The following is a 12,709-nucleotide window of genomic DNA, read 5'->3' as shown; positions in this document are numbered from 1 at the left end:
ATATCCAGAGTGCATTTAATGCCCAGGGACGTTAGGACACTTATTTATAGGAACAAGAACAATACCTAAAGTTCATTTATTCAGCAAGAGCAGTCACAAACATGTGCTTTTAATATAATCTGAATCATATGGTGCAGATGGGCCTGCTGAACCGTGTTTAATTGGTCAGAAGAAACCTGCCTGTGTTGAGGGACAGTGCATCCCGCTGTGAAACTACCCAAATGTCAACTTCACTTCTTGCCAATTTGGACGGAGATAAAGAGCATCAGCAAAAAGCCAATGTCGGACGGTGGGATGGGTGAATGACATCAGTCTGGAAAGATGAAATCTTTATAAGCCAAGCCTGATTTGACCAGGATGATCAAACTGTCAGAAGTTTTACAGCAGCACTTAAATTAACAATCTGTGAAGCTCCCTGCAGCTGATTACTCCAGCAGTGATTAAAGAAACTTCATTACAGCTTTTCAATTAAATGTCTTAACAGTCGATGTCTTGTACTGTAGGTGAAGTGTTGAATGTCGCTGCGTGGTTAGCATCGCTTGCTTTTTAAGCTGACTAAGCAGACACTGCAGTTCTTCCAGTTACATGAACGGGGAAAGTCACATTGGCACCAAGATCACCGTTCAGCGAATCAAACAGTCCAAGCAGAAACTGACCAAAAGACGTCATGGTATTAGTCACAGTGCAAATGACATAAATGTTAAACAATGTCTATTCAAATAAAGGAAATATCACAGAGAATACAAAAGTTGTGTAAAAATGATATGAAACTTTATACAACTGGCAGGGTTTCCTGTACTGATGCTGGTCCACCTGTCCTGGAAGATTATAGTATCCTGAACAAACGGGAGTAATTCTGATCAAATATTATCTGTGTTTATTGAGCGTAAAAACGATTCACAGAGACAGCTGAAGCCGTGCGTCACCAACCAAAAGCATGATTTATGATGATCATGGACTGAGACTCAACCATTAGCCATTTTCTCCTACAATCACTTGCTGCACCTTTAATACAAACACAAAATAGTTGAATATTTCAAATTTACTATTTAATCAGACAACATGATCCCACATAAGTATTCATTTGGTGTTTTTTGGCTATTTGATGAATCTCAGACCAAATATCCAGTATCCTCGAAGCAAGTTTAAGCAAAAAAACAGCAAGTTATGGGCTGTAAAACCAAAACAATGAGCCCAAAGATGCTTAAACACACAAGTGGGGTGGGTATTGCAAAATCTCTGTGCAATTCCTGTCTGTGCATTTTTTTTTAAATACACATTTTCATTTTTGTACTTTTTTCTGTTACTACTAAATACCGTGTGTATTCGAAATCATAGGTGCAATTATCCTGTGCAACTGTCCTTCTTGGTCTTATCTTGTCTTGCTGTAAATAAACTCTTATATTCTCTTATCTTAATCTGTACAGTTGTTACTACAAGCAACACCTTACACATTGTAATGATATTTAGTTATATTTGACCCAATATTGACATAGAAATATGATGAGTGCAGCTTTGAATTAGATGTATTGTCATGTTTGAATACAACGTTTGCCTCTTTTTTTAAAACAGACACATTAATGGATGTTTACAAGTGAGAAGTTAGACATTAGTAACCACAGAGTTGGGATGACTTCGATCAAATACATCTGAAAAGCTTGTTTGTGTTTAAGATTCTTAACTTACTCCAGCAATGGAGAAGTAACATTAACCAATTCTTTTTGGTGGTGGATAACGACATAGAAATCTCGCTTGGTAAAACTTTTAAGTCGGAAAAAAGTTAGAGCTCGGAGCACGGAGTCGTAGTTGGAAAACATAATTTTTTGGGTGGAAAAAAAAAATCTGTAGCAGAAGTGTGAATATGAACAGAAGTGAGCTGCCTTCCAGTCACACTAATGATGATGTGAGAGCGACTGTGTGTTCTGCATTCACTTTTTACAGCCTGGCTTGATTTCAGTGAAAGTGAGGGAAACCAAATGCTGTGTTTTAAGAAAAAAAGAAAGAAAAAAAAGACGACAAGTATGAAGAATGATGAGGGATTAGACCAGTTAGGATAATTATCTCCACAGTAGAAACATTATATGCTCTACTTTTGATTAATATAGTTGTATGTTTGTTTTTTTTGCTTCTGAAAGCAATATCGCCATGATTATGAAATGGCTCTAGTTATTTTGTATCTTCTATAAATAAGTTAAAGAGAAATATGCCGCCTGAACCCACACGGTAATTCATTCATTGTTGAAACGATTACAGTTGTTTTGTTTTTTCCCGCTCCCCTGAAACCTTCTAGTAGCCTCAAGGGGCCACGTGGGCTCATGTTGAAAACCTCTGCCCTAGATTTCATCTTTTCCATCTTCATCATTTGATTATCAGTGGAAGCTGTGAAACGTTTCAACTCGCGTCTCTCGTTCGCCGCATTGAGACCCAGCAGAAGGCTCATCTTGATAGATTTGAATGTCACATTTCAACAATACATGTTCGACCTCCATAAAGCATCACTGGGTGCAATCTAATGCAATCTTTGGTAACAGCTGCTAAAATGATTCTACCTTGATGTAGCTTTCAAAGGTGCAATGTGTAAGAAGTTTTGTTGAAGTCAAAAAAATGTACTAGAATTTAGCATGTTAACCAGCTAGCCCTGAAACATCCTGGTCTAAAGCTCCTGTGCTTGTAGTAAAAACATCAACACTCCCACAGTTAGAACAATATAAACATTATAAATAGGAAACAAAAACCCCAAAGATATTTACACAATTGCACATTTAGATGCTGAAATTGCCAAGCTAGGAGCAGTTAGCAGTTAGTCTGGTGATTCGCTGTCCCTTATTAGTTTGAGTATGAATTTGAAGGTGGGCAAAACTTACATATTGCAGCTTTAATGTTTAATTTTAGTTGAAACTGTTATTATTCTAGTCTATAGTTTGTGGTTTTGTAACCCCTGACCCTAATCCTGGACAGGAAAGTGTTTAAGTCTATGAATGAAAATGATTTAATTTATGTAGATAACGTGTAAAGATTTAGTATTTAATACAGAAAGATGAACACTTTGGGATTCAGACTTATTTTGGTGTCAGACTACTTGAACCACAAAAAATGTCAAAGGGACCGACTCCCTGAATCTACTGTATGTATGAGTGAACACACTTGTTAAGCTGTGATGAGGCTTTTTTCCAGCCATTACAAATCTGTTACAGACCAGGGTCCACTGAAGCGTTAACGTGTTTCTCCCACAGATGTGAATTACAGATCTAACGTGTCCACAATGTGGAAAATTCCACCTAATGTAGTTTTTCTGTTTTTCGAGTGCATTCTGCACCTTGACGTGGTCCCTGTGTACATTAATGGGTACAGTGTGCTGCTACAGCTCGTGGCTGGCTCCCACTGGGACAGACATTCTGATACAGACATATGTGCTTGTGCTACTCAAAGCCACTTCAGATGAAAGCGCCTAATTTATGTTTGAATGTTTTATTTAAATGTTTTATTTCAGAGAGCTGATCTCCCCTTCAGTAAGTCTGTCTTCAGGATGATCACTTCTACAGGCCGTCTGCTGGTGGAGAATCATTAGTTAATTTAATTTGTCAGTCAATGTCAATACAGTTTCATTGATTAAATCCTTTAAACATCCAGTGCAATACACACGCCTTGTCAAAAGGGCCAAATAAAAGAAAATGTCAAGAATCATAATTTATGTTTATATTTTCCAGGGATGCATTAAGTTTACATTTTGGTGCAATATTTATATGTATCTGATCTACACTCTAGCAATATGCCAAACATTAATGCTTTTCCATTAAATAAGCAGCACTATTACTGTAGGTCCAGTTGCACAGGCTGAGTGCTGCCAAGCTAAAGGAGGTCTGTTCCCCATATGGCAGCTTCTGGGCTGGGCTGATGGCCCCAAGAATTTGAATTTCAAATGGCACCAAATCCTGAGGGAGGAGCTCAGCTTTGGGGTGAGGGGCCAGCTGGAAATGAGATGCCAAAGATGGAGGATGACGGGAGAGGTGAGGATGGAGAGGGATTCATTGTAGCCGCGGAGGCCACGGGTGAAGATGTGATTTTCATCAAATGTCTTTTTGTGTGTTGGAGTAGGAACTGAAAAATAGTGAAGCTCGTCATTCTCATGTAGCACTAAATTCCTCAAATTCTCTCAGACACTCAGGAAACTCACTTTTTAATGGCTTGTCTTTACTGTAATGTAAAGAATGTACTACATTTTTTATATTAAACATTGTTTTTTATCTTTTTTTTTTAACTTTTGTTGACTCTTTATCAACAATGCACAGTCCCTCAACGAAAATTCTATATCAAGTACGTACACACAGACTGCAGGTTGGGAGTTTGAGGGAACATGTGCTTCACGTTTGAATGCAAATTTTAATTCAAAGTATAAGAGGAAATGCTTTCAGACTTTCAAAAAATCTCCTAAATATAGGCGTAACAAGGTTTCTTAAGCTTGTAATGTGCCATAACCATTTTCCTACCATTTGCAGTGGCACCTTGGAAGATTTCCATTGAATCAACATTCATGCCAATGATGACGGAGAGGCTAAAGCTCTCAGGCTGTACACACTGCAGCATCCAATAATGACAAAACACTGAAAATGTAGTTTACATTAACTGTCATTTGATGAGAAGTCAATAAAATATCCTGGTTGCTGTTGTAAGAACAACACCTTAATAGATTAATGAGGATTTATGGATTTATTTTTATTTATTTTTTGGGTGAGTCATCGTATTTCTTTTCAAAACTGATAATGTCATACTAAGTTCATTTTCATTCAAGAGTTCTACATTTTGTGAATGACTATGATTGATTGACCCTTTCGTTGTAAGTAAATATTCGTTTTAAATTGTTTGGTTGGTATACTAAAGGCTGATCAGAAGAGCCAATCAGATAAATGCAAGATACAATTTCCCCACACGGCGAAGCTGCAAAGCATGCGGTGCTGCAATACGGAGAATCCACGTTCAATTTTGTTGCATGACAACTATGCACATCTTGTCCAGTGCGAATTATCCGCCTTGCTGTGTTCCATTTGCGTCCCCATCCTTCCCATTTGTGGAAATGTTAATAAGAACACTTCATGCTGAATGAGGACCAATAAGATGATGGCCAGTGTATAATGTAATCAGGTGAATATCAGCTACATTACCATTTTCATTGTATCCCAGCTGCTGGGAGATCTCAAGCCATATACAGTATTGTCCTTGACTTGGTTGTTCAGAAAGTCATAGTTTGTCATGCAGTACTTGATGGTTTCAGACTAAACTGATAAGGTTTTATCCCATCTTTCCCTGGGTATCAGCTTGAACAAAGGATTTTAATTTGTCAAATCCGCTGACATCGAGGTCCGTCGAAATATTTGTCCCCAACATGTAGGTACCATGGCTGTGTGCATACGTTAATGAGAACCGATAAGATCAGTTCTTGTAAATTAAGGACTCGGGCGCACCCGTAAATAAAGCCCCCTTAGCCAAACAAATGGCAGGAGTGTGCTGCTAACTGGCCGCTAACAGCTACCTAGCTTGCTGATTTCAATGCAGAGACTTGCAGTGCCTTCATGACAGCAAGCCATTTGTGACTGAGGCCGCTGAACATTTCAGAGTTAAGTAAAGAAATGTCCTTTTTGATCAGTGATCGGTAGTCTGTATCGGGCGATACCGCTTCCAGGAATCATTGATCAGAAATTAGCCTCAAATATCCAGATAAAAGAAACATTATAAATGATATTATGTGAGACTATATACAATGTTTGAGGTGACATAATGACTATTAGGTCAATTATATTCTACACTTTACACACCGTACAGCCATATAAAGAAGAAACTCAGGGACAACATCAACATCCTGGTCATACTGAGTGGATGATGGACACCATTTACTGATCCAGGATTCCAGGTCAAAATAACAAATAAGCTTCTGAGCAGCTTTATACCATGGAATAATTACATAACAACGTCTCATGAGCAACTTTAATCCGACAAAACAACTATCGGTGACACTTGATTTGAAGGAGGTATAGAGAAGCATTCATAACACTTTATCACACCTGACATAGAATACGTAACAAGTCATAAGTGAATCGACTGCTTTGCCTTAATCACTTGCTTGTGTAATGTTTTCCATCTTCTGCAGCCATCTATGATCCACCCTGGCCTGATGGACAATTCTGGCACAATGATCAATCAGAATGGGTAACAGCAGGATCATATTCCATTGATTTGGACTTGAGTCTAATGCATCTTTGAGAACAACATACCACGAGTCAAGAGCCAACTACAAACATAAAATCAGTGTCAAATGTAAGTGTTTTCAGTATGCTATCATAATACTAACAGATTTATAAATTATGTATACTTACACACTTTACATTTCTGAGAAAAAAAACATGTTTTTACTCTGCATGTTTTGAAAAAAGATTGACCCAAAAAAGGCATTACATAACGATAAAAAATGTATTACAATATCAATCAGGACGTTTAATTATGTTATAAGATCAGATTGTGATTTTGATGTTGAGTCCCAACATGTTATTTTAGTCAAACTACTACTACAACCACACAGCAGAAAGAGACTGACCCTGAAACAAGACAGGTCATAACTGCAGTGTGGGTCTGCATCAAAGGTTTATTTCAGCGGGCATATTCCAGAAAAACTCAAGCGAGAATATAGCCCTCTGTGGGGTTAAATGTGGCCAGTTTGGCTGCTGTTACTTTCCAGGAAGTGGAGTGAGTGTTATATAACCTAAATGTTTTGTCATTTGAGTGTGTTTGTCAGTTTATTCTTGAGGCGATTGCTGCCAAAGGTTGTCTGTACTACAAAAGCTGATGTTAAATGAAGTGTCCTCGCTCCAAATGAGCCAGCACCCATTTTAAGGAGATGCATGCGGTTTCATAATAAAATGGGAGAAGAAAACTTTTAAATGAGTATATTGGACGGCATCATTTGAAAAGTTCTGCACATCCTGTGATAGCAGATCATTTCCTTACCCCCAAGACCAGGCCGTAGGCGGTTGTCATATCCGTCCAACAGGCTGTCCAGGATCCGTGTGAACAGGGTGATGTTGGTTTTAAAGGCATCAGATGCGGCATCGGCATTCACTGACCTAGTCGACGAACACACAGTAACAACCAGCTAAGGCACTTCAACCAAGAGGAGTCTGATTACATTTTAAATGTTTTTAGAGACATCACTGTTTTCCTCAGAGGCCTGAGTTATGAGAAAAAAGAGGTCGTTTTTATCTGGCACACTTGATACATGCCCACACAGACACAGACACACACATACACATTGTTTGTCAGGCACATGGATGACCCAGTTCAAGGCAGAACATTTGTGAGCCATCTGATCTTGGAGCCAAAACACAACTGAATATGCAAATGTAATCAGAGCTGGAGATTCATGGTAAATAAATTCAGATAAGGTCCCACATTAAATCTCGACATAATCACCACTGACGAGAGCTCTGGTGGAACAGCCTCAGGTTGTGGCCATTTTTTACCTTAAGCAGGGAAATGGAAGGTAGCCTATGTCATTGTTCACATTAGGGATTTTACTGGTGGGACTGCATTCCACATGGTTACCATCAGAGAAAATTTTGGCTTAATGTAGCCCGTTTACTGGTGTTATGAAGAATACTTAGTGATCTCGTAGTGTTGTCAATTGAGTGGAATTTCTAACCTCCATAATACCTTGAAAAATACCAATAATCCATGTTCGATATTACCAGGGAAAATTGAAACAACATCTAGGGTATGAAATGTTAATAAAAGGTGAATATAATATATCCACTTTCTTTAATTGTGTTCTTTGTGTTATGCGCAACAGCATCTGAGTCAATGTATCTAGAGTAGACCGACTATATGGACACTGCAGTGTGTGTCAACTCGCTGTCAGAGATACTGCCACAAATGCATATGGAAGCCATTCAAAATATTCATAATCTGTATGTATTGATAAATCAATATTCTTGACATCACTAATCTCGAGTATACCTCAACAGCTCTTAGCCACATTTTTAATCTCACCCATATTAAAACAGCCAACGTGTTTTTAGCCTGTGTTAGCTTGCGTCAGACAGCGCGTAAATTAGCTAAATCGTCGTGAAACCTCTGTTAGCATGAGGGCAGTAGGAAACCTTAGGTGGAGGAAATAATAACTTTAACTTTCACATCATCCATAAACCTGGATCAATTCATATCTGTTCAGCAAATCTTTATTTCACTGCTTCTTGTTTACTTTAGTCAGCTAACACTCTAAACAGCTAACTAGCTACCTTGCTTGGTATTTTTAAAAGTGGCTTGCACTGCTATGATTTTCTAAAGCCAGAGACATTTCCAAACTATATAAAGTCATGCATAACCATTACAGATTCTGATAGGGACTTTTAAGTTTAAATGAGGTTGTTTTTGTATTCTACAGACCTCCAGCCTCCAGGATGTAAAGGTGGAAATATCAGAAAGCCGAGCACTGCTAGCATGTTGACTACATAACATCTATTTTTAACACCATGACAACTGATACAGCTAATTCTCAAACAGCAACATACTGTATTTTTGTATCAATTTTGCATGTTAGCCAAATTGCTACAGCTATTGTATGCCTGGAAAGGGAATACCCTACTGAGTGAATACTAAGGTTTCCTCATTCTTCCCATTCTGCCAACATAGTTTGAAAATGCCATTTTAACAGTGGACATTTCAGCTTGTCATAATACATTTTAAAAATAGGTTATATGTCATATCTTAACATTATAATACCAGGTTACTAAAGTCTCTAAACAGAAGTCAATCTTCTGTCTTTTTACAGTAATGTTTTTCTGCTGTGACATGTCAAATGTCTGCCCATGAAACAGATCCCAAGCCTAGAGCTAGCACTAACTGATGAAATGCACTACTTGGCTGTCCGAGACAAGTTTTTAGAATTCGTACGTCAGTGGGGACCTAATGGGGCCTTGAGGGGATTCAGTGGCCTTATTTAAATTGCCTCTCATGCTTATGACGGTGGCTGTTTCTTACTTTGTCAACTGTCATCTAGTGTAAGCGCTCAAACGACCTACACTGTCACTCCCAATATCAAAGGAGACACCTTTACACCTGACGTGATAATGTGAGAAGTCCTGTGTGATAAAACAGCACGCCTAGTTTGTGCCAGCTGGGTTAAAAAAAAAAAATGTGCAAAGTAGGTTAGACACATTTTCTAAATCATATTCACAGAAAGCCTGAGGTTTTTCTTATAAGATTGTTTGTATGTTTTTTATTTTATTTTCTATTTTCTTTTTATGATCCATTTATGAGCAGATTTCATGGTAAGTGGGTGATAATTACCAAATGACATTTTCTTTGAAATTTCCCCTAAAATACCACAAACATTTCCTCAGGACATTATTTAATATCAATATTGTGATATTGATAAGAAATATCTGGTAGTTTCTATGATACATTTTTTACTCATTTCTGCTTAAGTTCTGCTGATCATGACATTTTATAAATTCTAACTCATTTCTGTCCAACTTCCCTTCAGCAGGCCACTAGTTAAATTAAGCTGCTGCCCGAAAGATTAAGAGAGAGAGAGAGACTGATTGTTGATTTTTGAATTGGTCAGAATAATGTCAATTCAAGAAAATGTCAATTCAATTTACCAACCTGCAGAAGTTGGACAGAAACTAGTTGGAAATTAAGCAGCAACAACAAACCCAAGAATGAATATTAGTTTAGTATTATTCTGCTAAACACCAAATAAGTTAAAACTGGACGTTTCTTTATAATTCAACTTCATGTCTCTTCAGGTAAAATTTTCTCTCTTGTCACAATGCTTTATTTACGCTCTGGTTAGGTTAACGCACAAAACCCACTTGGTTAGGGTGTGAAGAAAAATCATGCTTTGGCTTAAATGTATAGTTTTGTTCATCAGGGATGGAGGTGTCCTGACTTCCTGTGAAAAATAGTCTGTTTTCTTTAAAATATCTAGTGTTGTGACTCCAGCTCTAGTCACCGATTTGGCAGCTTGGCTAGTAATGTCGCCGCCACCCTTCCCTCTACGTCCTGCCGATAGAGCTAGGGAGCTAATAAGCACGTAATGTGAATGTGATATGCCACGTTTGGTACACATCGACCCTGGACGTTACTGTGGTTTGCAGAAATGTTAACCTTTAACATAATATCTTGGTGACTAGGCTGTTGTCCCAAAATTGACTGAAAATCCCCTTATTATCATTAAATAATAAGATAATGCTATTTTCCAAAAAGCAGTTAAGAAATATATGGCAGTTTCTTTATAACACTTCCTGGAAACTTCACTCTAATTTCTGCCTAACTTCTGCCGATGACGCCGTTTTAACTTCCCCTCAGCAGGCCACCAAATTGAGTCCAGTCACCAGGATATAATGCTTGCAGTTTATGTTTCTGCAAACTACAGATACGTCCAAGGCTGACATTTGTAGCAAACGTGGCACATCACATTCACGTTATATCCTTATTAGCTGACTGTCACATCAGGAGTTGGAGGGGACAGAGATTGTGTTATTCCGGGCCAACAAGTCTGCCAAATGGCTGGCCACTGTTTGAGTCACACCAGTGCATATATGCAAGGACACCTGGCGATATTTGGTTATTCTGGCGACCGACAGCAGAGGACATTTCCAACTGTGATTGTGGTGACCAAAAGAGGTTTTTCAAGTCAAACCATGACACTTTCCTATCGCTGACCAGGGTTTTTTTGTGCCTAATCCTAAAAACAGAGCATATGCACAGCGTTGTGACAAAAGAGAAATAGAAAATTCAACTTCCTTCCTGGCGATTTGGGTTCAGTAACACAAAGCAAAGTCCTTGTATGTTAAAATCCTCCCTGCCAATAAACCTGATTCTGATTTATTCATGGAACGCTTGTATTATCCTCGAGGCCATTTGGTGATAAAACTGCCCTTCAAGGTTGATTTGGCTTGAATTTGGTTGGAAGCTATTATCTTAAATTTGAATAGGCTATTAAAAGAAAAAAAGAAAAAAACAATCCATATCCTGTTTTATGTATTGGTCATGTTTTTTTTTCTTTTTCACTCATATTGGAATAACACAACCAATGGCTGCTTTCCCTATTCGTAGGCCTCCATTAGAAAATTGGAGGTAGGCTAGATTGTGAGCCAGGCAGTCCTGGGCTACTTCCCCAGCAAAGGTAATTACCCACATGCCCCCGGGGTTATTTTCATGGTCAGACCAAAGGATGCTGAGGGCGGTAAAACTGCCTCCTCTCCTGCTCGTTGTGCTGTCCACTGATAATGAGTCCGGCTTAATAAAAAAAAAAAAAAAACTTGATAAATAGGGACACAGTGGGTGATCCTCGACCTCGAGGCGTCTCCCATTCAAGAAGACTCACCTGGTTTTCCAGAGAGCTGTGAGCGCCAGCAGGCAGATAAGGAGTGGAGGAGCGCTCTCTCTGCTCCACATGGCTGCTTCCAACACCTACACACAGCAGGACAGCCGCTGGAATGAATGGAGGGGCTCAATTTAACCGGCTTGACATGCCATTGGATTCATTTGTGACATTTTATCAGTCATTACATCCAACACCTAGGTCTGGGGGATTCCCTTTTACACACGATGTGGAGGAGGGGGAGAAAATAGATGGAGAAGAAGAAGAAGCAGCGGCAGCAGAGACAGCCACTGACAGCAATTAGTATTCACTGACACGGATCAAGTCGGTACACTGATTTGGAGCCGCCTCCCCGGAATTTAGTCGATTAAAATAAAATACCTTATATGCCCCCCCCCCAAAAAAAAGAATAAAAAGAAAAAAAAAAAGGGCCAATCATATTTGAGAAAAAACGTGGAAGGGGCATGAAGCTCCTCTCCCACGCTTTTTTCCCCAAGACAATAAATAATAATCAAACAGACGTCTCCTTTGTGTCTGAGAGAGAGAGAGAGAGAGAGAGAGAGAGAGAGAGAGAGAGAGAGAGATGGATGAGACTCACCTCAAGTGCAGAAAGTACCTGCTGCAGCTGGAATCGTCGAAGATGCAAGAAAGTTAAAGACAGATCGCCGCTCGCGCTCCTGTTCCGATGAGACTGGGTGAGTGCAAGTGTGTCATGAGAACAAAGATGATAAATCATAGTCCCGGCCGGCAGGAGGAATGCACCCGGAGTGCCTTGGCTTTCATGGTGTCCCAAAATTAAGAAGAAGAAAAAAAACAAAACAAAAACAAAAAAACAAATTCAACAATGAGATGGAAAAAAATTAATAAAAAAAAAAAAAGGTTTTCTTCAGAATAAAGGAATAAAAACAAGCAGATGTGGGAGCTGATCCTGCCTTCAAATTGCCCTGTTCAGCTTCCCCCCCCCTCTCAGCTGGTGAAGAGCTCGATGTTGAATCGTGATAAGCAAGAAGCATATCTCAGTCTCCCTCGTCTCCACACAAAAACTACAAAGGCTGAGGAGGAGACACACTGGGTCCTAGAGACGGTGTGGTATGCCCTGAGCCTGCAGCTCAGACCTTGGTCCATAAAGGACATGTCTTTATAGGCAGATGAAAGTTTGTCGTGTTTGACTGATTACACTAATAAAGAGCTCAAATCTTGCAGACAAAAATGTGTAATTAGTCATGTTTCAGCAATGTCAAAACATGTATTTTTATCTATGAGCTTGAGAACAGGATGGCGAGCTGGACAAAATGGGAAACTGCTTTAGAGCAGCACCAGACTCCCTGAGACCCC

At 39.1% G+C, this 12,709-nt stretch overlaps 1 protein-coding gene across 2 annotated transcripts in view; it reads right to left on the bottom strand.

Annotated features, from left to right (window-relative positions):
• gabra2b (gamma-aminobutyric acid type A receptor subunit alpha2b) overlaps positions 1-12,429 on the bottom strand; it is a 37,400-nt gene extending 24,971 nt beyond the window's left edge. Inside the window, exons 1-3 of one of the 2 annotated variants that reach the window (XM_030396606.1) lie at positions 11,973-12,429; positions 11,378-11,463; positions 6,997-7,112 (exon numbers count right to left, since the gene is read on the bottom strand). In XM_030396606.1, the coding sequence (XP_030252466.1) occupies positions 6,997-7,112; positions 11,378-11,463; positions 11,973-12,110 (340 nt within the window). In that variant the 5' untranslated portion in view covers positions 12,111-12,429. Of the gene's footprint in view, positions 1-6,996; positions 7,113-11,377; positions 11,485-11,972 lie in introns of both variants that reach the window. The other variant, XM_030396607.1, reaches the window with a different exon arrangement.
• Between the last annotated feature and the right edge of the window lie 280 nt (positions 12,430-12,709).

This window comes from Sparus aurata, chromosome 18 (genome assembly GCF_900880675.1).
Source record: "Sparus aurata chromosome 18, fSpaAur1.1, whole genome shotgun sequence".
Lineage (NCBI taxonomy): Eukaryota > Metazoa > Chordata > Actinopteri > Spariformes > Sparidae > Sparus > Sparus aurata.
This window is presented reverse-complemented; position numbering and strand designations above follow the sequence as displayed.